Below are 25,019 nucleotides of genomic sequence, written 5' to 3' on the forward strand. Positions count from 1 at the left end.
TTCAAACTTTCTGGTGCAAGTAGACATTCCTTCAATCTTTTTACTCTCTCTCTCTGTTCATTAATGTTTATATTACAGTGACCACATGTAAACACTCTTTCTCACTCTCTCACACAGTCCCATTTTTCCAGGCATTCATCCTTTAAACACTGTTTTCCAGCTCACTGCAAATTAGATTTTACTGCCATTAACATCATGCATTTCTAAGTCTTTACGCTGTTACAAGGCCTGTAGTATTCAGAGACAAAAGAAGAAGAAAAAGAAATACCAGTTTGCTATATGTGGCCAGTGCCTAGTGTATTATCAGATAAACATGCTAAATCACACAAAGGAACATGAGTGAACATTGTCTATGGCTACAGTTGACCAGACCTTATCATCAGAGTACTCAGGATATTTTCACCCTGATTATCTCCCCTCACCCCGACCTCCACCCTCTACCATGCATTTATTCATCAGACAGTTAATCAGATGCTTAATGCAGTCAATTTAGGCAGTCTAAAGTGTTTCTGTACTTTTTTCAGTTGCAATGGCAACAAGAGAATGATGTAGTGCACCTCCTGTCCCCTCCTTTTTGCACTAACCTTTAAAAGCACAGCCAGTGACTGCATGCGGTTGAAGCAAAACTGACCGTACTAACTGGAATGCTGTGTGCACTATGCCAGCTAATGACAGCAGATGTCTTGAGCCCATCTCTTTGGGACTTTGGGTGATCAGCAGCACCCAAGCCCAGTCTGTGGTGTGCCAAGGTGTGGATAAGGCTGCTTGCTGGAGTGGCTGCCCTTGGTAGACTATGCCTTTTGCTCCCCCTGCCACTTGATTCTGTTTGGCCCCCAGCCCCACTGCTCCAGTTCTCGCCCCTCTTTTTTACATTGCCTTTTTTCTAAAACTGTTGCACTGTTGGCAGCATTCACGCATGCTATATTTTTCATCACAGATATGACCTTATTTATGACTTGATTTGACAAGAGCTTGATCAGATGTTTCCTGTCTTCTCTTATTTTCTTTTTTCTGACTGTGTCACAGCCTTGGTTTTCATGGTTGTATTAGCCATTGTTGAATGATATGTATTTTATCACATTTTCTGCCTTAACAAAAGTTTTAAAAGAGAAGGAAAATGAGTTTGAAAGGGTTGGTTGTTATTTTTCAATTTTGTTTATTATTTTCTTTTTTGAATCTTTCTCTGATGTACATTAACAGAGAACTGAGGTTGGTTGGACATTTTCTGATCTTACCTGTGCATTGTGTAATCCAACTGCATGTGACCTCCATTAGCAACCCTACGCATGTTTTCTTCAGTGCATGGCAACCAGGAGGGACAAGATCCGCAACAGTTCCTAGTCTTACAGTGCTTGTAATTCCTGGCATGAAAGAGCCACCTCACCGCATGAGTGGTCAAATCCTTGAATCAGCCACCCCTTGCCCCATCCTCGCATCTCATAGCATGCCCATCTATTCCCTAACCCTCTCCATCCCTCGGTGCTTGACATGCATCCCAGGTTATGGGAAATACAAGTGACGTTCTTGGTGAAACCTGCTTTCCCTTGCTTCAGCTTTGGTGCCATGTTGCCGTAGCAGCTTTATGGTAATGGACATCGGCTGCTGGTCAGAAATTCCTTAGTAAAGTGCTACCTATCTAGCTGAGACTAACACTACTACTAGACCCACTAGAGGCTTCCCTTAGTTAATGGTTCATGTGACACATTTTCCTCTACCTCCCTACTTCTCCTCCCCTCCCAGCCCTTTGCTTCAACTATTCCCTTCTGAGCTCGACAAAAAGCCGAGTATTTCATACTATATATGGGTATTGTGCTAGCATCAGTTGTAAACATTTTCCACTACTATATTACATGGTTGGTGAACACCGTATAAGCAAGCCAGGCTGTTTTCTTGACGAACATGTTCTGGTAAGAATGACATTACACTTATGTCGTCAGTGAGGATGATGAGGCTGTCGTGAAAATGTGAGACTGTTCACTCCTGGTTGCACATTAGAGAACAGAGGGGTGGAGGGGAGGTGTCTGTCCAGGAGCTTTGCATGAAGTTTGGTTAGTCACACTAGTACACCCTTCACCATTTAGTTTCACTTTCTTTATGTTTGGCTTTGTCGTAAAGTGCGGCTGTGGGTCCTCTACATGTGGTGTCAGTTTTCTGCACAACTGCTGACTTGTTTCGTGGTCTGGTGCAGTTGCTGTCAGTAGTATGTTCACCTCTTCTCTCTTTGTCACATTACAGTCACTATGGAATATGGCAGCATCAGAAACTGTATTTACATATATGTAATGCAAAATGTAAGATCACATATTCAAATGTAAGTGTGTATATATATGTATGAGAATGTTGTGTAGCCTGTGTGAGAAGATGCATCAAACACTTTTTTAACAGTAAATTTTTATTTTATGAAACAAATACGACATTAAAATTAGGAACAGGGTTGTATTTTTCAGCAGCCTTTTCCTAACTGATTAAAAATTACAAAATAGTTTTATGTGAAAGAAAACTATTTGTGAAATGCAAGAAAGAAATATTCAAGCATGGACATACAAATCTTTTAAGTGAATTCATTTTTTTCTTTTCATTGTCACAGTTCCTAAAAGAGTATGTGTATGCATGCTCACTTGTAATCTGCAAACTGCAGCAAAATACAGTATGTAATTTAACATGTGAAGAATGCTTAGTTCTTGAAGTATTACATCTATATTGAGATAGGTAACATTGGCAAAGGTAAATGTAGTTAGTAGTTATGTAAATACTGACTGAGATGAGCTGGTGCAATTACTTAAAATAGTTTCTCACTCGCATAACTGAATTGCTCTCTGGGATAAATAAAGTATTATCTTATCTTACAGTCTCTCTCTCACGCACACCCCAACTCTTGCTCTCTTTTTTTGTTTTTTAATTTTACACAGTTGACTTAATCATCAATCACAGATTCTGAAAATGTTATGGCAGATGACCTTGCCTATTTGGCTTTAAATGTGATGTATTTCATGTCTTTACCTTGGCCTGCCCAATAGCAAGTGTTGAGAAAATGCTGTTTTCTTGAGTATAGTAACAGACATTTAGAGGGCCTGTTGAAGTGCCTGAGAAGCATAGCTTCCAGCCTTTGAAAGTTGGAACTGTTTACTTGGCATAGATTGCAAGTCTGCTCATTTATTTACCTGGTACAGTGTTCATGGCACAGTTAGCAAGTTTATGAACAACCTGTGGATCTGTGCAATATTTGTCGTTGATTTTTGCACTTTAATTAGTTATGTGTTGGCTCCAGAGTTGCAGACTTCTTTCTTCTGACAAAATGAAGTTTGCTGGATTTTTTTTTTTATTATTTATTTATTTTTTAAAGTGTGCAGGATTTGGGATAGTTAAGAAAAAGTATATAAAGTGAAATGAGACTGGAGAGGAGCTAAACTACATAAGCTGAGGAACAGATTTTTTTCTATGCGTAAAAGTTCAACTCATATTTTGTTACAATTTATGTGATTTTAATGGTAACTTTTTTCAACAAATGTTTAATGGCTTCATGATGGAGTTGTTTAAAAAGCTGTTGGGAACCATTATTGTTTGTTGGGTTGGTACTGGGGTTTGTGTTTAAAATCCTGATTCTTGCTGACTCCAGTCTATCTCCTGCATGTTTTTCTTGCCTTCCTTTGCACTATTTGTCATAACAAAACAAAAGAGCATAGCGCTGCTTCCTTGAACCTGTGGTATAACTCCAAAAAAGAGTTCCCACGTTACCGTTAGTCCTACAATGAAGAGTATGCTAGGAGTGTTGAACACACAGCTTAGAATGCAACAACAATTCACATGCTTTCTGTTCTCTCATGCTATCTGCTGCATGCATGTTACTTTGATTTTTGCCATGGACATTTTCAGTCTGTTTCTGTGCAAACTGTGTCCACCAATATTTTATAAATTTGCATGGAAGGTTTGTCAATTTTTTTTTCTTAAGAATTCTTGTGTCATTTGTGTTAGTGGTTTATTGCATAAAAAAATGTTTTGTTGCTTTCTTTGCCTTAAGTCTGGGATGATAAATCTTTATAGAGAAGAGAAATAAGTACAAATGCTAGATAAGTGTAGACAGGTATTGTCTGCATAGGAGATGACTAATCATGCATTGTGTCTTTAGTGGACTTTCGAAAAATTAGAAATATATTGAGATTTTAAAATACTGCTGAAGTCAATAAAAATCCTTGAGGGCATTATGGGGAGCTAATTTGCATTGAGTTTTATTTAAATAAATGTGACTTGAGTAGAAAGAGGAGTAACTTGCACTCTGGGATGATCCCAGTGCATGATCCCTGTATGCCATTATGGATTCTGGTTTATAAACAAGGTCAGCAGATATGTTGACTGGTGTCTATGCAGGCAGAGTGTCCCTGGATTAAGAGGGTTGACAACTTTTGTTTTCTTAGCATCAGTACTGAATGTTTGCATAGGAAAGTTATGGGATAAGAAGAGTAGCAGGTGATCATAAATTTTTGTTAGTATTTGATGGCACTGATCAAAACTTATGTTTTTGCAGGAAAATATATCCCTACTTACAATTTATGTCTGACCACACACACATGCCCACACACATAATTATCATTTGTAATACACCATACAGATCAGCAATAGTAATGAAAGGCATTTTCTTTTTCTGTACGACCCTTTTTTAAGCCTTATGTTTATAAAACAGTTTAAAATATTGGTAAATGGTATTAAATATTTATGTATATTTATCGTTACTGATTTTAATTTTTTACAAAAAATATATCAGTATAAGGTACCAGATAAACAGCAGCCATATACAACATAGCTAATTGCAGCTGGATTAAGTACACCTGTGAATCCCATAATAACTCTTTCTGAATGTAGCAGTAAGCATCCAGTTAGTATCAAGAAGATAAATACAGAATAAAAGCACTTTATGGAGAAGGGTGGGGGGATACAAGAGGGGTTATGCACCCTTGTGTACTGGCCAGTGTGAAATGTTCATGTTTGCCATTGACTGCTCCTGTTACTTGTGACTTGTTTCACATGAAGCAAAATGTGGAGGACACAGCTGTGGTGGAAGAGGTTGGTGGCGGTGTTGTCATGGTTATATGGTAGCTCTATCCATCTGTGCACTGTTGGAGTATGTGTACTGTTAGTGGTGTTTTCCTGTAGCTCAAAGACTGGCAGGGTCTCCTCACCATCACCCCTACCTATAGCCCTCTCCCATCTTTTTCAGCCAGTGATGTTACAACATGGGCCACCCACTCATTCTTCATCAGCAGGGAGATAGTTGTTTTAGCTTTCATATGTATGTGTATGTTGTATGTGAGAGAGAGAGAGAGCATTTGTGCCTGTGTGAATGTGCTTACACATGGCATAGAAATGCTGTCCATTAAAAGTTTCATGAAGACTAGACTTGTTAAGCCTATCAAAGGCATAGAATACATGCTTAGAAGTCTGGCTGTATGTTTATTGTAGTGCAGGGTCAGAGATTCCTAGTTTCAATAATATAATTTATGACACAGGCCAAGTGCGAGAATGGGTAGCATTTTGTTGACTTATGGAGGTGGGGCTGCCTTGTAAAATCTCCTGAAATTACTGGCTTAATACCTTTGCTGTTAATGCATCCTGCTACCCTTCTAACCCTGACAGCAGCCACATCTCCCTACAGTTACTGGAAACATTGCTGGTTCCTGCCAGAACCTTGCATCGCCTCTCTCTGGACAGTACTTTGCATGCAGTGGAAAAGCCCCTCCTGACCCAAGCCTGTGACCCATTAGGCTTACAGAGTGTTCTTAAACTTTGTCCACCATTTTTAATGCAGTATAAAATAATGCTATCAGTCATTGACAGAGTTGAGTACCCTGCCACTACCATGGAAAAATAGGTTACGATGACAGATTGAATATGTACTACATCTATAGACTGTAGACCCTCCTCAATCTCAGTTAAATGTCCTGGCCAATATAAAACCAAGCAAACTCTCAAGAAGAAAAAAATTTATAAAAGCGGGCAAATAATAAATTACAACGGCATCAAGTTCATGCATTGGAAGTGTCACATGAGGTTCACATATCAGTCTTCAGAATGGTGCAGAGCCAGACATTTTGTTTAAAAGATGGGAAAGGAAGAAGATAAGAAGATAGATTGTGTAAAATAAGACAGAAGCCTAGATGATGAGGATATTCCTGTCCTGCTCTTACTGTCCTGTTCTCAGTGATGTTGACAATCTGCAAGCTCCTTTTTCTATGCCCCTGCTTTTGTGTCCCACATTGTGGACTGGTGCTGGCTTCCTATTGTCCCATGTAGTTGGAGGAGGACCACCCCATCCCTTCATTGACTTGTCTGTAATCCAAGGGAGGATGAGTGTGTGAGAGGATGCATGTATTTGTTACATCATGCATGCGGCTGAATGCAGGGAGAGTAGGCATCTGCAATCATCATCTACAGGTGCGCTTCAGTTAGTGGTCAAGAGGTCCAGGGAGAAAAGCACATGGACGCTCTGGCCATAGTTTTATTTAGACTGTCAGATGAGATCAGCATATTTAGTCAGTAGCTAAAAAAGGTTTTTGTGCTATGAGAATTCCAGAAAAAGGGTCTAGTGGCTTTGTATGTGCTTTTCAGATTTCTACTGATTAAGTTTGCCTGTAAATAAGCTAGAAGAGGAAAACACAAGAAAGACAGTTTTTGCTAGAGCAGTACATGCAAAGCAGGCCAACTTTGTCTCAAGAATTCTGTTCATTTTCTTCTTTTTTTTTTTTTTTTTTTTTTGCGTGTAGAGTTTGAAAGCCATTCTTTACAGTAATAGGTCATCATAGTAGTGAATAAATTATTACTGCAGTTCATCAGATTGTTTTATTTCAGCAGTAGATAGGATAGTTGAGAGTGCAGTAATTATTTTTGTAGATAAGGTTAGTGAATCTGGTATTTTTCTCCCTGTGCTGCCTTCTCCCATATTTGATATTTTGCCTCTGTTAAAAAATTACTTTTAAAGTCTTCTGGTGCCTGCAAATCATAATGAGCCACATAATTGTTTCTTCAATAAAGCATTATCTTTCACCAGCTTATATATAATTTATAGTTTAGGTTTAGGTTGGCAAATATTACTTGTTAGTTTTTTAAAATGCTTTGAATAACTTTAATATTCATATTCAAACTATATAAACTTACCATGAAATAATGTTGAGTACAAATAATTTTCTTATCAGTCTTTCTTCTGTCTCATATCACCAGGTGTCTAATGATAAAATTTTGTAAGTCACTAACTATACTGAGCTTAGATGCAAGTTGGTTGAGATGTTTTTCTGAATCAGTGTCTTTCTCAAGCATGTGAGCATTCCCAAAAGCAATTATTTCTGCACTCTTCTGGTGCCAGGTGTTCAGAGAGGGGACATTGATTATTACTCTGAGAGGGTTCTTGGCATCAGTTTGTATCTCCGTACACATGCCTTGAGTAGATGCATGTGAATGTAGAATGTGTGTGTGTGTGCGTGAACATGCGCATCCATGCGTGTGGTGTGTGTGTGTGCATTATAGTTGATCAGTTATGTGACTGTTGTAGCCAGGCAAGTCCATCATCAGCATCAACTTCTTCCGCCTCTTCCGTGTCATGCGCTTGGTCAAACTCCTCAGCCGAGGGGAGGGCATTCGGACCCTTCTGTGGACCTTCATCAAGTCTTTCCAGGTACATACTTGCAAGAACACACAGTGAGGTTTTGGACAGGGGTTTAGGTGCACATATGTTTTTGTTTACTTGTTGTCTTCTTTCTTTTTTTTCTCTTTTTTTTTTTTTGTGTTGTTGTTGTTAAGAAAAGAAAATTAATAGCAGAAACTTTTAGTTTTAGTTTTGTGCAAATACTTGAAACAGAAAAATAGATTGTTTTCTTGATGTGCCTGAGTGAGTTTTGGTGTTTGCAGGCCCTCCCTTACGTAGCCTTGCTGATTGTCATGCTTTTCTTCATCTATGCTGTAATCGGAATGCAGGTGAGCAGTCATCAGCATCTTTTTATTTTGAAAATAGTGTTGTAAGGACGACTGAAATAAAGGACAGAGAGGGGTGGGGAAATAAGTGGATGTAGCAGAAAGAAGTGGACTGTGGGCTGAGGGTGAGACAGGGTGTCAAAAGGATGCACAAACAGATCTATAAACCTATAGCAATGTAGAGCCTTTTGTCGCCGGACCCATGCTCACAACCACTCACCCAGCCGGCACGAACACACACCCACTCAGCCAGAGGCAGGACACGACATACCTATTGAACCTTTTATGAACGTAGACCACAATAAATACAAAATGAATGGTACAAATATGAAGTTTAATCACGTGTAGATGAAAATGAGAAAAAAATGATTGGAGAAATACACATATGCATACGCAAGAAAACAGGGGGACTATCCCACGCAAAAAAAATGTAGTAATGAAATATGTTAGTAAGGGAGATATTAATAAAAAACGCCAGCACACACTGCGGCGCACTACTGTCAAGAGTTCTTGCTCCTGAGGCCTTCAGGCCTAACATTAGATCTAGAACACCATGTACTCTGTTTACACTTTCTTCGGTTTCTGTGGCCTTACGTGACGTTCTCAAGGTGACCACTACTGCACTGTCCATTCTACGTGCACAGAAACCCTTTGCTGGTCCACAGTCCGAACTGCCTTGTTGACCGCACGATGCAGGACCGGATGATGAAGGCGACGGAACAAAGGGGAGGACTAAACGTAGAACAGGGGAGGAAAAGGCGTGGAAGAATGAGATGACAAAACTGAAGAAACACACCAACAAGAAAAACCAGGACAAGGTCAATAAGATCACACCAAAATATGAAGAATGTAAGAAGTTAAGAATAAGATGATAAAGATGTCAAGCCTGTGGAGAAAACAAAAGAACATCTGTCACTTGGTGGCCTCAGCATAAAACAAAAAGACTTCCCCCACCAGGACCCACTCGTAGCTATGACCTAATACTGTCCTATTGAGTTCTTTCAAAATTCAACCAACAAAAAGGGTGCGCGCCCAATGCGCTACCCAGCAGTCGCATCCCTTAATCAACAAACATGGGGTACTCTAATAGAGCCCCTCTCTTAGACTAGCAGATAAAGTTTTAACCCTAGCACAGAGGTAACATAGACTCGTACACGCATATATGTGCAGCCTCTCATCCACTAATCAAGGCTTCCACTTGTATATATATGTTGGAAAACCGCCAAGAAATCAACCACTCACCCATGCGGCTTATGAAGTGCCTGGCACTCACCCACTCATAACCGACAGTATGGGCAGCCTGCTCCCATCTCACAGACCCTTGTGGTCACCAACTGTCTACTGAACCTGCACCAGCTCAACAGATTTCAACTGGTTCCTGATGGCCACCACTGGCTACTGTGTCCACTAACAGTACCTGCCTTCCACTCCACCCCTAGCTTGCGTGGTCACCTATGGCTTCTGTGCAAAGCACAGCATCCTGCCTAGGCGGTCTCTCACCGCTTTCCAAAAACAACCTGCTCCTCTCAGCCCTGCTCCTCTCAGCCTCTTATGAAGAATGTCCTGAGGGATGCTACGCTCTTGGGTTCACTACATTGTCTCCCATGGACTGGAACCAATGGCCAGCGCCCACAACACCCATGTGATGCTACAGCACGAAGGCTTTTCATGCCAAAACTGCGGACAGTGTTGGGAGGGGCAATGAACAGCGAATTCCTAATGCTAGAACAAGCAGCAAACTCAGCACTCAAGCAGATGACATGTGACAGCATGGGCATGACATCCGGCGTTTGCTACAGTCAGTGAAAAAAAGGCCTCGACCTTTCCACACAAACCGGGTAAAAATAGCCTGGAAAATGACGTCAAACATTGTCTGCTGTAAGCTGCCTTTCTAAAACTGGCGCATCCCAAGCACTGAGAGAAAGGCTGGCATAGAAAAATGTCTGATAGTGACACTCATGGTCAAAATAGAGGGAAAACTTACTGCATAGGAAAGAGATGTTTGACAAGAGTGGTAACATTAAGTCTGAGTTGCTTAAGAAAGAAAACTGGGGTGTGGAGAATAATGAGGTACACCTCTATCATAAGGCTGTTATTTTTCTACATGGAATATTATACTTTAATTTCAGGTGTTCGGTAAAATCAGACTGGATGACAACACCGAGATTCATCGTAACAACAATTTCCAGACATTTCCTCATGCAGTGCTTGTTCTTTTCAGGTGAGTTATGGCTCTGCAGCACTTCCTGGGTGCTAATTGTTGTCCTGATGTGGTGCTGATTACAGTCTAACAGCACTTGTGCATTACAGAACATTACATGTGCTCTTGTAATCAGTGCAAGATGAAGCAAATTACCACTCACCTTGCAAAGCATTATCTTGCCAGATCTATAAATCAGTCTTCAAGGAAGGATAGATAAGGACGAATCTGACAAACGGACCTGAGTGGCTGTGCTCCCTTGGTTTGATTGGACTCTGCACTTTATGTCGCATGTTCTACACACGTTTGTTAGCGTTTTTGTAAATGTTGCAGCAGCATGGTGCTACTTTATGGAGTATGCAACATAGCATTGGCTGCATACATAGGATTATCTCTTAGCAGGAACTTTTATTCACGACAGCTTGATATATGGGTATGCCGGAGTATTCTCAGTGTTGACAGGGCTGCCTGTAGACCAAGAGATGAGGGGCAAGAGGTGAGATGTGAAAATGGGGAGCTGAATAGTTATAGCTCTGGTATCTAAGCCCAAAGGCATACACTATAGCTGCTTCACTAAGTGTGATGCTGCATCCATCCCCTAGTTGACCCAACTGCGGAAAGGGTAATTAACTGTTTAGAGGGAAGATTAGGCAGTTAGACCATGGAAATTGAACCCACTCACAAAAGTTAGCCCCAGGGAAAGTTTGGTCTCAAACACCTTGCTGCTCAACAGCCCAAAGGTTACAGGACTACCTCTACATTTTTTAATGTGTGATTAGCTTGCACCTAAAATGAAACTTTTATTGTAAATTCTCATTCTTTGAGATTTACCAGTGGACATAAGCGATAAAAGGCTTTTAACCAACAAAAGTTTACTCCTGAACAGAGAGCTACCACATGCCTGGCGTATAGAGTGCTCCACTCGTCAGATTTTCAACAGCCCTTAGCTATAAATATGACGGTAAAGCCAATAAAGCAGGGTTGTTGGTTTTTTTTTATCGATACTTAACCTAAATGAGCAGCAGAGAAATTGGAAAGGCATGTCATGTCATCTTGTAAGTATAGAATCACTGGCTGGAAATGACTACCTAAACAGTCCCCAGACTTGAAGATTCATCTTTTCCAATTCAAGAGGGGAACAGAATCCTGTGCTGTTTGAGCAAATGAGGAAGAACTTTTAGGGCCCATAGCGCCTTGAGGAACAAGATCTGTCATCCATGCTTTCTCTCATCTCCCTGGGGCCACCAGAAGCATCATGGCTGTTGACTTCTGGAGTTTGGTCCCAACCTGGGCAGCAGAATCTTTAGTGTCCGGAAGTGAACTTTCAGGGATTAAGGAGCAAATGTAGTCTATTATCACCTATGAGCATATCATCTGGTAAGCTAAAAAAAAGAAATACTCCTATATACAGTCCCCGCACATGTATGACCACTGGGACCTTCACGGTTGCCTTACAGTGAGCCCCTCCCCCCACCATGTGTGTATACTTTTATTCCAAAATGTTCATCCACACATGTAGACTGCAAATGTAGGTGCTAATATACATTCATTATTACATGTAGACAGCAAATGTAGGTGCTAATATACATTCTTTATTACAGATCTGCCACAGGAGAGGCTTGGCAGCAGATTATGTTGTCTTGTAGAGCCAAAACTTCAGTTTTGTGTGACAAGGAGTCAGAGAACTATAATTCCACCGAATCATGTGGCACAGAATTTGCCTTCATCTACTTCATCTCTTTCTACATTTTGTGCTCCTTTTTGGTAAGTCCAAGAGTAGATGGACCACTTCAGGTTCCTGTAAATAACCATCACCAATGACCTTAGTTTGAACAGCTATATGAAGTTCCTGGTCAAAAAGGCCCAGCAACATATCTGTGTTACGGATGCTACTCTCCCAAGATCAACACACGCGTTCTTTCAACAACACAAAACAATGACATGTCCATGGGCTTCTCATCTTTTTACTGAAGCGCCTGCTGTCTACTTTTCAGTTTTTTTCCTACTTATCTGTTATCTGTTTTTTAAGCTGGTTCTGGTCAGGTCACAATAACACAAATACTCTCACGAATGTCAGCACCTGGAATGTTCCTGCACAGGATTTACGAATTAGACCCTTTTTTTCATTTTCATGTGGCACACGTGCTCACACACTCTCGCAAACTTTGCTTACAAGGGAAATAAGGCGTTTCCCTGACAATCTGCTTCCTACACCAGCTGAAAAATGTTTTACCTTAAGAGGGACATTTTGGCCTAGTTTTATCTAGTAATCAAAAATCCACTGACATCAATCACTGTCAGGCAAGGCAGCACCACACAAAAACAGAAAACTTGACAGCTGGATGGTGTATGCTTTTAGCAAAACAATTGACTGCAATCGTCCCTCACCAGGAATGTTCTAGTCTCAGCACAGCTTGAACGGATTGACAAAGGTCATGGCCAAGAGATAACACCTGGCTAATGGTTTAATCCATCTTACTGCCCTTTGGGGTTAGATATAGGCATACCATTAGCCTCTTTGAACTTTTCTGTGCACAGATCTGTATGGAGTCATGTGTAGTGCAAGTCGGTGAGTGAGCACATGGATGTGTATGTGTGTTTGTGCAAGGAGTGCATTAAAATGTGCATAGAGGTAAACATAGTATAAAAGACTGAAAGTTGGCTGTATAGTGGCATGACTTAAATGTGTGTGGGTGTGTAATCATTGGTGAAATAATCTAAGATTTTTCTTCTCAACAAATTGAAAAGTCAGAAAACAGCTGTATTTACATTTATAATTCTTTGACTGTGCCAGTTAAGGGAGAGAACTTTTTGATGGTTAAAGAGCAAGTGTAACCCTTTATCTTCTGTGGTCATGTCATTTGGTAAGTCTCAAAGAAATAGAATTTACCCACAAAATTTTATTTTTATTGCTTCTGTTTTTATCACATTTTAATATTGTTTTTGAATTGTATTGTTTTGCCTAATTGTGTCTTAATATGTCATTCTACAGATCATCAATCTGTTTGTTGCTGTTATCATGGACAACTTTGACTACCTGACCAGGGACTGGTCAATCTTAGGTCCACACCACCTTGATGAGTTTGTACGTCTGTGGTCAGAGTATGACCCTGAAGCCAAGTGAGTCAAGGTTGCAATCAGTCATTGTACAATATCATTGGGTGCTACAAGAACCTCTCTATTAAATTCACCAAAACTAGATTGTAACTGTCATTGTAGGAGATGTTCAGTCTGCTTTCATTCCAATGCACTGGTAAACAAAGAGACAGCATTGAACAAGCAGATTCTTTCACAATGTACTTAATTCATCTGACATTATTTCTGCAGAAAGTCTTAATATAGGGCAAACTCTCAGCCAGAAGCAATCTTCTTTAAAATGTAGTTAATTTTTGTTTACTTGCAAATTCTGCTAAGAAGTTGTGATAGAGCACAAACTGTCAGTCATTATGTCACTTTGGGAAGGTAGTCATAGTAATTTATTCAGCAAAATATGTCCATGAAAATTGTTTAAGCTGTATCTAAAGGGGGGGGGGAGGCTGCTGTTGTGTGCAACTCTACCGTTACTTTCAGACAAGATAGAAAACATCAAAAAAATCCAAATTTAGGAAATAAATGTAATATTCCAAATTATTCAGCAAAGTGAGTAATATATTTTACACACATACATTAACACACATTTAAAACCATAATTCTCTTGTTAAAGTCACTTCTATTTGAAGTCCTCTTTGAAGCCTCTACCGGTATTTTCAGAGCACCAACATGAAAAGAACACAGACACAAGTCTTTTTCCAGTTGATGCCCCTCTCTTAGTCCAGCATGATTCAGTCTACTAATATACAAGAACACACAGATAAAGAAAAATGGACAGAAAAATACACTCCTTAAAATCTAACAATCATTCAGCTTTAAATTTATGATATTGCTTATCAAACATTCCCCAATTAATAATTTTATCACAATAACAATGACCAGCTTTATTAATTCCAGTGGACAATTATACTTGGGAAGTATGCTCAGATACAAAAGTAAAACAATAAACAAAACAAGTGCTAGTTACAAGATAAAGATATGGACAACATAAGGATAAGGTTTTGCATCATACAAATCTTAAAAACCTACAATCTTACATTTAGACCCTTTTTAAGACACCTACATCATCACACACCCATTGCACACACACAGCTAAAATCAAAACTGACGGACTCACCTCAACAGTTTTTTTCAAGTGAATACAGTTGGACCTCGATAAATCGACCTTCCCCAAGTCAAAAACCTCCCTATATCGAATTAATTGTTAGTTCCGCCAAATTCCATAAGACCAATGTATTTTAGGTCTCCTTAACTCGATGTTTTGGCTTCCAACCTCCGTTAGTCGAAGTTTGAGTCATCACCAACCAGACGCTACTATGTCTCAAACTGTTCCACTATGTTCCAAACTGTCTCAAGAAAAGAGGCTTTTACCCCGTTTTCCTTTCATCTTTGTCAGTCTCTTATCGGGACAAGCACTGAATAGAGTTCGTGTTGGTGTGGTTATGCCCATGCTGTACGTGCCGTGGAAATGGCAAGTGGTCAGCGTAAGCCGGAAAAACATTGTCCTTGATTAACCTGCGCCTATTTCGCCATTTTCCCTAACTCAAAAACTCCGTAAGACAAATTTTTTTTCGGGTCCCTTTGAGTTCGACTTATCGAGGTCCGACTGTAGATTAAGTCTCTATAGCAACTTTGGTCACAACACCAAGGAAAACCGCAAAATTCCCAAACCCAGACAAGGGGGAGAGTATTCTAGAATGAAACAGCATCAAAAATCACTCCTTGGCCTCAGCCCTGCCATTCACAGATTATACTATCAGAGCCTTTCAATTACACTGTTACAGCTAAGATAAAGCAGCCATCATAAGACGCTCATACCCACACACTCCCATGCAAATCACATGCCATCTACCTCCCTTTTTCCATATTCCATTCCTATCCCATCAAAATTATTTCTTTAAAAAATAGCAGGTTTGTGACAGCTGCAGTAGAGAAGGTCTTAATGAGGAGGTTCCAGTGTACTATTTAATTTTAATTAGTCACATCTATATGCAAAGCACTACACAATTAACATAGCTGTTATCAAGGGGCCCTCAATAATAATAGTAAGATAATTAATGAGACCATCCCTTGGTATTGCCTCTGTACCATTTCCTTCAGTCATTGAAACAGGACTGGCCCTCGCCAAACCTTAATGGTATTTGTTTTGAACATTACTAGCATTAACATTCGGCTTGGTGATTAGAAGGATGTAGTCTTTATCTTTTGCTACCATGAATCTTAGTGTTGCTCCTATGTTGTAGACCACATTTAACATCGCCTGGAGGGCTTGTAACGATAATGACATGTTATTCCATGCCAACAGCATCATGACACAAATTTCTATGTCTAGATTGTTTATGACTTTTGACATTATCACTGTAACTATGCTCAGATCCTGGTTATATTGTCACAGGAAGTATGCTCAGAACCTGGCTAAGGTCTTTTGACATGATTATTGGAACTGTGCTCAGATCCTGGCTACAGTCCTGTTGCAAAATCTTTAGGACTTGAAAAGTTTGGATACTTGAACTTTTTTTTTTCTTTTTTGCAGAGGCCGCATCAAACATCTGGATGTTGTAACACTTCTAAGAAAAATCTCTCCTCCTCTTGGCTTTGGCAAGTTGTGCCCTCATAGAGTGGCTTGTAAGGTAGAGAGTGTTTGTCAAGCTTAATCTGTTTTGTTTCTCAACATTGTGCACACAATGGCAAGGAAAGGTAGTTACGCTAACAATTTGTGTGGTACATTACAGGGGTAGTTTTTACATCACTGATTTTGTAAAAGAATGACAGAAAAGCAAAAATTTAAATTAATAAATATTTTGTAAACTTTATGTGTGGAAAAGTAGAGTAGATGAAAATAAAACTAATATTTAAAAAAAAATTTATAAGAATGAAAAGGGGAAAAATTACTTGCATAACTAGAGAATGCTTTCAGCACCTTGAACCTCATGTGTATGTTGCAGCGTCTTGTGAGCATGAATATGCCACTCAACAGCGACGGAACAGTTATGTTCAATGCTACCCTTTTTGCCCTGGTACGCACATCACTGAAAATCAAGACAGAGGGCAATATCGATCAGGCTAACGAGGAGTTGAGAGCTGTCATCAAACGAATCTGGAAACGCACCAGCCCTAAACTTCTGGACCAAGTAGTCCCCCCAGCAGGTAGTAAGTAGTACTCATTGCATGGCCTGCTGATCCCTCCAGCCTCTGCTGCCGCCGCCACCACCACCTCCACCTCCTCCACCTCCTCCTTTTCCAACTTTTCTGTGTCCCCTCCTACCACCACACTCCCTCTGCCAGTGCCACAATACCATCTGCAGCCTATCCACCAGTGTTGAGCACTTGACCAACCCTACCAGCCTGACTTGTCATTTTTTTTTTTTTTTTGTCTGCACTAGCAATGTTTGTTTGTGGATGGATTCTTGGGCGTGAGTGAGAGTATAGTGTGGGTGTGCATGCACGTGTATGTATATCTGTGTGCAGTTGTGTGTGTGTGTGCGCACATGTCATCAGTCTGGGATCAGCATCCTTTAAGCATATGATCTTTTTTACCCCCTAGTTTACTGGCAGCCACTGGATTTTTAGGAAAGGAGTTTTCAGTGCATTTGTTTCCTCTTCTCCTCCTATTCATTCATTCTGTTTCTTACAGTATCACAATTTGAGGCAGGTACTTGAAGCAGCTTGGTGATAACAAAAAAATCAGATTTTCTACTTCATTACCACCTATGTTCACATCATCATGTCCCACTTTGATTTCACCCTCTCTCCTAAATCTCATTACGTCTGCTTTCCTTTACGCACGTAATCTTACATTCCTTTCAATTTGTTTTTATTTGGTTTTTTGTGTGTGTGTGTGTGGGTTGTTTGGTTTGTTTTTTTTTTTTGGGGGGGGGTCTCATTTCTGTTCTGAGGGTGATTTCATTGATCACTTCTCCCTGACCACTTATGTCTTTATTTCCTGGTTGTTGAGGTGTAACAACATTTCTTCACTCTCTTTATTGGCCACCAATTACATTGAGAATAGACTACAAGCTCTCAACTCTATGCTATGGACTCTTTGGTGGCTCCTCCCCCTGTCTACTGAAATCTTGTATGTCCACACTCCTGCTTGAAACCTTCACTCCTCATCAGACTCTAACATTCCATCCATCCCTCCCACAAAGCTGCATGGGGACAAGGGACGTTTTTCCTCTGTGCTTCTAAACAGTGGAACCACATCACATTCGCCACTCTGACTCTGCCCAGTGGAGCAACAGTTAGATCCTGTCACCAATACAGTGAAGGTTGGCTGTCCTGGGTTCAGCTCTTCTCTCGGGCATGCTATTCTTTCTTTGCATGCGGCATCTGTTTACAGGGCTGGCTGCCTTGCTGGGATATATCCTTAGTTGCTGGTTCGGCGTAAAATACCAATTCCCCCCACATCCTTTGAGGGGATGAAAGAAGAATCTACTTTCTTGAAGCCAGGTTTGACCTGGTCTTTTATGAAATAGATCTGTTCCTTGGCACTTCACCTCGCTTGTTGTGACTTACCTTTCAGATCTGCATACAGTACCAGGTAAATCCAGTGGCTGGGTAGTTAGTATTTTTTCTTTTAATAATTGGTGTGCTGTGCAGTCACATAGAACCCTTTCCCTTAGTGCTTATATGCAGTGTGGTGGATCGCCAGATATAGAATGAAGTCAAATTTATCACTAACCTTGATCTGAAACATTTCTTGGAAAATTTAGAGAAAGTTTCAGTCAGAAGTAAAGAAATCTGTTTTGGCTTTTAGGAAAAAGTGTAGCATGCATACGTGATAGCACCAACAGCATTAGTATGTTTTTAAAAAGTTTTTTAAAAAAACTCCTTTGGAACAGAAATTTCATTGTATTAGAATTACGATGACTGAGTGCCAGGAAAGCTAATAGTTTTATAAAGAACAGAGCAGCTTAACATTTGTACAGAGTCCATACAAACCAGTTTAATTAGACCTCAGTGTGGCAGCTGTAAGCACTAGTGTGTGATGCACAGAATAACTTGATGACCATGAACTAACATCAGGCATTGTTAGGTAAAACATGTATAGAGTGGAATGTAGTAGCATCATAAAGCTAAGTCAGGCTGTTTCAAGGGAGGTCATGGAGTGCAGAGAAAAGCACATCAGTAGTAGGCACCTTGTCCACTCTGGCTACTTACTTTCTTTTCTATCCACTTTGCTAGGGTAAGTCAATTTTGACTTTACGTGGTGTCAGTGCATTTTAATTTCATCTTGTGGTCACAGAAAACCAGTCGAGAATATGGAATGTAAACCATTGGTTGTTTTTAAGATATTGAGGGAGAATAAAATGTAAATCTGCTGCTTCATATCATACAAGATGAAACATGGATGGTGGAAGAAGAGTAGTTTGAAGGCAGCGTGAGAGAACTAGTAATATCATGAGATGAACTATATATATGGGGGACAGTTTGAAGGCAATGTGTGAGAGTTTGTTATGCAGTAACATTGGATGAACAAAGTATGATAACAATGACATGCAAATATTTAGGTGGAAAATGGATTGGGGGGGGGGTCCTTTTAAAAAAAAAAAGTTGTGGGGAGTTTCTGGGCATGTGTATGTGCATGCAGGTGGTCATGCAAGGGAGTTAGAAGGAAAGACTAAGAAAAGGAAATAGAAGTAGTTTTGCATTTTTTTAAAAATCATGTCTTTTACATAACGCAATAAACAGTTTACAAAAAAAATAAAATAAAAAATACAAGAAAACTCACATTAGGGGTAAGACAATTTTCAGTAAAAGTCAGTTCATCCATTCCCTTTTCCTTTCTTCCTGGTGTGTGTTTCTTGCTTACAGTGTCAATGTGAAGCACTGCATGTTTGGTGCTTGAAAGCTTAATGCATGGCTTCTGAGTTATTTGACTCAAAATTCTAAATGTAGAGGTGGTCTGATGTATAAACACATTTTTGCATAAATATTACAAATAATGCTAATTAATGAATGCATGGTGTTGAATTTTCTCCAGCAAGCATCAGTAAAAAGCTGACATCGTTGACAAAATGAGTGTCTTCAGACCGCAGCAGTTCTTGTGTCACTTTCCTAGCCATTTGTGTTGCTAAGATGTCAAGCTGCCATCACTCTCTATGTTTATGCCTATGTTTATGCCAGTGCTTTGCTAAATCGAAACATATCCGATGTGTCTGTCCCAAACAAAAACTGTTGTATACAGTTTCCGATGTGTGCAAAGACTTTACACTTTATTTTTTAAGACAACTGTTTTTGTTTATCAAATAGGAGAATAAGAGGATTTTTTTGTTAAAAAGGCCTCGTCCCACTTAGGTCCTGCCCAATTCATAAATCTGGTGTTTGCCTAGTGGAAACATGTCTTAGCAGTAAAGTCTCGCCAACTGCAGTTAAATAGCATTGAACATTACTGTAACTATGGGACACTTGGTGTGACAAGCTGTCTTTGCTAGCATTTTCTGTATCCCTTTGTTCCCAGATGTAATTCCAGGTTTTTGTGTTCAAAGAGGCCAAAGAATTTTACAGTTGTTTAGTAACAGGCCCATATCATAATTTAGAACTGTACGGTGGAAATAAAGTGTGCACATTTTTAACACAAAAATGCTAGTATTTACTACAGTTTTTGTGGCAAGTGACAACAGCGCTAAAACTCATTTCAAGTGGCAAGTGACATGAAAATGTTATTGCTTATTGCTGCTTCTGTTGTCAGCCTTTAATAGCTGACTTGACATTCAGCAGTCTTGCTTCAGTATGCCTGTCGTATTTGCATGTAAATTTTCTTTTTCTACATTGTAGCAAGTGGGAAGAAATGGCCGAATAGCATTTCAAATCAATTTGCGACTGTTGAGTCCACCTACAGTGTTTTACCTTCTTAGACAACATTTCAGAAAAAACTTGACTACTGTCTGTGTGACAACAAGTCGGTCCAACTTTTTAGCTGAGCAGTGTACTTAGCAGTGTACAATAATAATAATACCGTTTGTAGCGCAGCACCCCAGCCAAAGCAAAGCCTCACCGCACTTTACAAATACAAAACACAAAAGTAGGTCCATAGTAGCGATGATTGGCAAAGATGAAGAAACCATTATGGCATCAGGTAGAAAAGATCGGCAGAATGTGAAAATCATAAAGGAAAAATGAAAGTCTAACAGTACTGCACATTGATGATGCAAATTAAAAAATGCGAAGTAATTTGTCATTGACATTAGTGGAAGTTTGGGGTTGTTACTATATTACATCCTCTATGTAGACCAAGATTGTGTGTTTTTACAGTTAGATCTACAGCTCAGAAAGCCATTTTGTCGTTTGTGCGGAATGCAGAATAGATCAAAAGATACTGGGGCCAACAGAGATTTCATTGCCAGGAGACTGCTGGTATTGATCACAAAGCAGAGAAAAACTGCATGAAAATATTTAAGCAGATGACTTATTTTCCATTTATGGAAGGTCTAAAGTAGTGGCTACTTGGAAATGCAGAAGAAACCATTATGACACCATGTCGAAAGGATTGGCAGTCAGTGGGAAATTTGTAAGTTGTAGATGAAAATAAAAGCCAAACAGTCCTGCACAGCAACTACGCCAAAAAAAAAAAAATGTACTGGCCTATACAATGGGCACCAAAATCAACAAATTAGTCAGAAATATGAAAATGCGAAGAGCTGCCTCCCCCAAGCATGTAAGGTGAAGGGACACGACTCCGATCATTAAGATTGGAGAGATGGAACAGTACAGCAAACAGTTTCACAGAGCTGTACAGCTGCTATGAGCCTCTAGTTTGTTTTTTTTTTAAACTGTCACAGTTACAGGTGGACATAAGAATGCCAGATCCTTATGCAGCTTTTGTAGGCAAGAACCAGTACCAGTGCTTGTTGCAGCTTCTGTCAGCAAATGGCAGAGTTTAACAGCTGAATTTTTGCAGTCATGCTTCAGTGAGGCTGTGGCTCCATATGTTTTTTCGTTGCATGTCAATGGGTCTTTCTTTGTCATCTTTTGAGAACTTGCCTTTCCCACCATTGCATTTTTCTAGCTGCACAGTGTTCCCAGTTGTGCACACATTTTCTTATACAGACATCTATATTCTTTCAGCATTTCTAGGATTGGAACCTATGGATTGGCAGCGTAAGTTAGAAGTGATTTTTGTATGATGTTTTAAAGCTTTTTTCCCTGGGCTTTCAGGAGATGATGATGTCACGGTGGGAAAATTTTATGCTACCTTCCTGATCCAGGATTATTTTCGACGCTTTAAAAAGAGAAAAGAGCAGATGCAGAAAATCCAAAAGGGACAGGAGCACACGAATGCGCTGCAGGTAAGTTGCACAATAAGTTGTAACAGGTTTGTCAACTGTTTTTAGTAGATGCTGTTTTTGTCACTGTTACATAGTAGATGTTAATCTGTTGTCAGACTTATAAAGAAAGGTAAAAGATTTCCCTAGGGCAATGTTGGGAAAACAGGAGCAAACATCTTGTCTCCAAAGTTGCGAAGTGATGTGCAGTCCCCATAACTGCTGATTTATGTTAACTTTACCTTAATGCATTCTCTATAACTACGGCCCTAAGGGTAAAGTACCATCTTTGGTTACTGGACGCTATGCTGTAACTGTGGAAACAAGACGCTCTTGATTTCTACATGCAGCCCTAAAGGGTAACATTTTATCCTCTCTTTATAAATATAGTTCCAGGTTTGTCAACCCGATCTTATGCCTGTATAATATATTTGAAGCTATGAAGGAAAGATTAGTGGAGAAATATCAGCAGTTACCTCTTGATTTTCTAGGCAGGCCTGCGGGCAGTACATGACCTGGGGCCAGAGATCCGCCGTGCCATCTCGGGCAACCTGGACGAGGAAGAGTATATGGATAAGGAAATTGAAGAACCCATGCACCGGGTGAGTGACAATAAAGCAGTTGTCTTTCTGGATGCATTTCTAGCATGTGTAGTTTCTGTACATTAAAGTGAATTGTTCCACACTTTTTTTATCCTTGCTTAAAACTTTCAAGTCTGCGTTAATTTTAGTTGGTATCACGTAAACCCCTCTCCCAAAACCTAAGTATAGTCCTCCTGTCTGTTGGGTCTACAACCTGCCCAGCAGATGATGAACTCGAGCCTGATCAATACCAACACCCACTAACAGCTCCTGAGTAATGGCTTTGCACTGGAAAGGAATAAGGGTGTCAGACAGCAAGTAGCCCAGAGATGCTGGGAAAAAAAACCAACATAGTCTTTGCATGGTCTTAAGCAGAATGAGTGAGGTAAAGCAAGTATGACATCAAACACTGTCTGCTGTGAGCAAGAAAGAGAAGAGTGTGCACATCAACAGCAAGAGCCTGACTAAATAACTGCTCTACCCCTCTAGACCTAGCAGAAACTCCAACAAAACTATCCATGCTATGAGCAAGAAAAAAATTCCAAGAGAAACATCCATGCTATGAGCAAGAAATTAACTCCAACAGAAATATCCATGCTATGAGCAAGAAAGAAAAATGTGTACATCCAGCTAGAGGGCTCTGGCCTTATTTGCTCAGGAGCTCCTTAAAAAAAAATTTTTTGTTGACAGAACATTAAGAGGGCTTGAGTATTTTCATGCACTAAATATAGAAGTTGTGGGGATGTCATTCATTAAAGCACATTTAGTAAAACCAACTTAGCAGAGGCAAGATGTCAGTGTTTTGTTGCTTAACTGTGGACATGCATTAATGATAAATTTCAAAGTTCATGTGAAGAGAAATTTAATTTTCTGTAGGACAGAAAAAAGAGGGGAAAATAAACTCTGGTGCATGGAAACCAGGATGCCATGTTGACTTATTTGAATGTTGGCAGTGCTGTTTTAATGATGTTGCAGCGGAACCACACATTGTTTGGAAGCATGGTCAGTACACTTACAGGCGTACGGCCCATCTTGCCATTCCTGAATCGAACACAGTCATTATATGGCAACTCCACAGGAATTCAGCCCAAAGTGAATGCTCTCACTTCCATCAGTGCTGCTACAGCCAAACTTTTGCAGGGTCAGGCCATTAATGGCAACATAGGGGGCACAGCATCCTGTAATCATCTCATTGCTGGGGAGCATGCAGCTCTCAATCACACACCATCTCCTCGACCTTCACCCTCTCCTCGACCTTCACCTTCTCCTCGCCCATCCCTGGCTATCCCGGCTTCAGAGGGATCGCGCCGACCCAGTCGTGGCAGGTATGACATCACTTATCTTAACATGGGGTCCTTTCATTTTTTTTTTACTTTTTTTTTTCTTTGTGGCATGGTTAGGGGGCATACAGCTCAAAAAGCAAGAGAGAAACTTTCATAGAAGACAGTCTTTTTCCTTTCTAAAAGCACTATATTTTAAAAAATAAAAAGGACACATGTGAATGTTCAGCACAATTCTTGCTATCTCAAAAGGGAATTTGTGTGCAGAAGTTAATCTGTTTTGTTATTTCTGTTTTGTCTCCTTTTAGTGAGAGATCAAAGGAGGAGGAAAAATTACCGTCACAGATTACTTTGCAACAAGGAGAGGAAGAGGAACCTGAAGAGGCTGCAGATGAGGAAGAAGAGGAGGGTTCCAAACTGGGGGATGCCTGGACCCCCATTCCAGTTCCATCCCCCCAGCCTCCCACAGACCCCATCATTCCAAACAGTGTAGTGCACCCTGGGCCACCTGAACAGGGCAAGAAGCGAGATATCTATGTATACAGAGAGTGAGTTGCTGCCCTTTGCATGCCTTATAATGTGGTGGACAATAGAGGGAAAGGCAAGAAGATTAACGACATCTCTTTACAGTTAGCTTCTCTTAGGTAGTCATCTGTTTATTTTAGGCAGTAAAGTTTCCTCTGGTGAGGGAAATATGCCAAAGAAAAGTTTGTGCACAAAGGGCTGTCTGGATCCTGGCCAAATAACAAAATAAAACTTGAGTTTTGTGTCCACTATCAGTGTGACTAAGATGCCATATTTTATTTATGCTTTGTCCCCACCATAATATGTAGACTGGACCTGTCAGATAGACTTCCTAATGTTTGCTATTTTGACTTGTATCATCTTGTGCGCTTCTGCGCCTGAAATATGCAAGTTTCACAAGAAGAGGCTGCCTGTGTTCATTCTGGTCTGGAATGTAAAAATATAATCAGCCCTATTTAAGCACGTGTACACCAGACAACATTCACTTGTTTTGATGAAAGGATAAAGGACATCATTTGATTGGTTTTTGTAGTTTGAGCACTTATATTTTTTATTTCTATTTTTGATGTGTGGTAGTTTTAATTGCTTTAGTTTCTGATAACTTGCATTTGATAATACTCTTAGAACCTAGGGCAATTCTATTGGTCTTTCCAGTCTTCCACAAGAAGACAGTGACTACGAACGTGAGCGCACTCCACCTTCTCCCACACCAGCCCGCAAGCTCAGTCGCCGTGGGCACTCATTCAAACTGGCATGCATTGGCAAGCAAGATTCCGATGAGAACCCACTCATGCGCAAGGTGGGCCAGCCGCTTCGTCTGGCCCAAAGTCAGGTAAACCAGGTACTCCATCAATTGACCCCCTGCACCTGCGCTGGGCTTCACTTCCTGACCACTTTGCCTCCCTTGCTTCTTCCTGCACATGATTTTAATTCCGTTAAGAATGGGTTTGCGAAAGGTGTTTTAGCCAGATTATTTTGCTGTGGTTCTTTTTGAGTTGTTAACAGCAGGAGAATGTTGCATAGCACTTGTTTCACTCAGCAAGAGGTAGGTCTTCTCCATCTGTCAGCTGCAAAACACTGCTTCATACCATTTCCTCCTAAAAATATTTCATAACTTGTAAGT

The 25,019-nt window shown here is 40.2% G+C and overlaps 1 protein-coding gene across 6 annotated transcripts in view; it reads left to right on the forward strand.

The window, feature by feature from the left end:
• Positions 1–25,019, forward strand: part of LOC112571409 (muscle calcium channel subunit alpha-1-like) — a 118,601-nt gene that overhangs the window by 78,379 nt on the left and 15,203 nt on the right. For 3 of the 6 annotated variants that reach the window (XM_025250340.1, XM_025250334.1, XM_025250339.1), the window contains exons 30-42: positions 1,201–1,209; positions 7,538–7,660; positions 7,894–7,959; positions 10,086–10,177; positions 11,758–11,920; positions 13,149–13,276; positions 15,780–15,876; positions 16,192–16,396; positions 21,404–21,534; positions 22,002–22,112; positions 23,067–23,416; positions 23,680–23,919; positions 24,551–24,737. In XM_025250340.1, coding sequence (XP_025106125.1) covers positions 1,201–1,209; positions 7,538–7,660; positions 7,894–7,959; positions 10,086–10,177; positions 11,758–11,920; positions 13,149–13,276; positions 15,780–15,876; positions 16,192–16,396; positions 21,404–21,534; positions 22,002–22,112; positions 23,067–23,416; positions 23,680–23,919; positions 24,551–24,737 — 1,902 coding nt within the window. The remainder of the gene's footprint in view (positions 1–1,200; positions 1,210–7,537; positions 7,661–7,893; positions 7,960–10,085; positions 10,178–11,757; positions 11,921–13,148; positions 13,277–15,779; positions 15,877–16,191; positions 16,397–21,403; positions 21,535–22,001; positions 22,113–23,066; positions 23,417–23,679; positions 23,920–24,550; positions 24,738–25,019) is intronic. The other 3 variants (XM_025250338.1, XM_025250335.1, XM_025250336.1) reach the window with 3 other exon arrangements.

The sequence above is a fragment of the Pomacea canaliculata genome, linkage group LG9 (genome assembly GCF_003073045.1).
Source record: "Pomacea canaliculata isolate SZHN2017 linkage group LG9, ASM307304v1, whole genome shotgun sequence".
Taxonomy (NCBI): domain Eukaryota; kingdom Metazoa; phylum Mollusca; class Gastropoda; order Architaenioglossa; family Ampullariidae; genus Pomacea; species Pomacea canaliculata.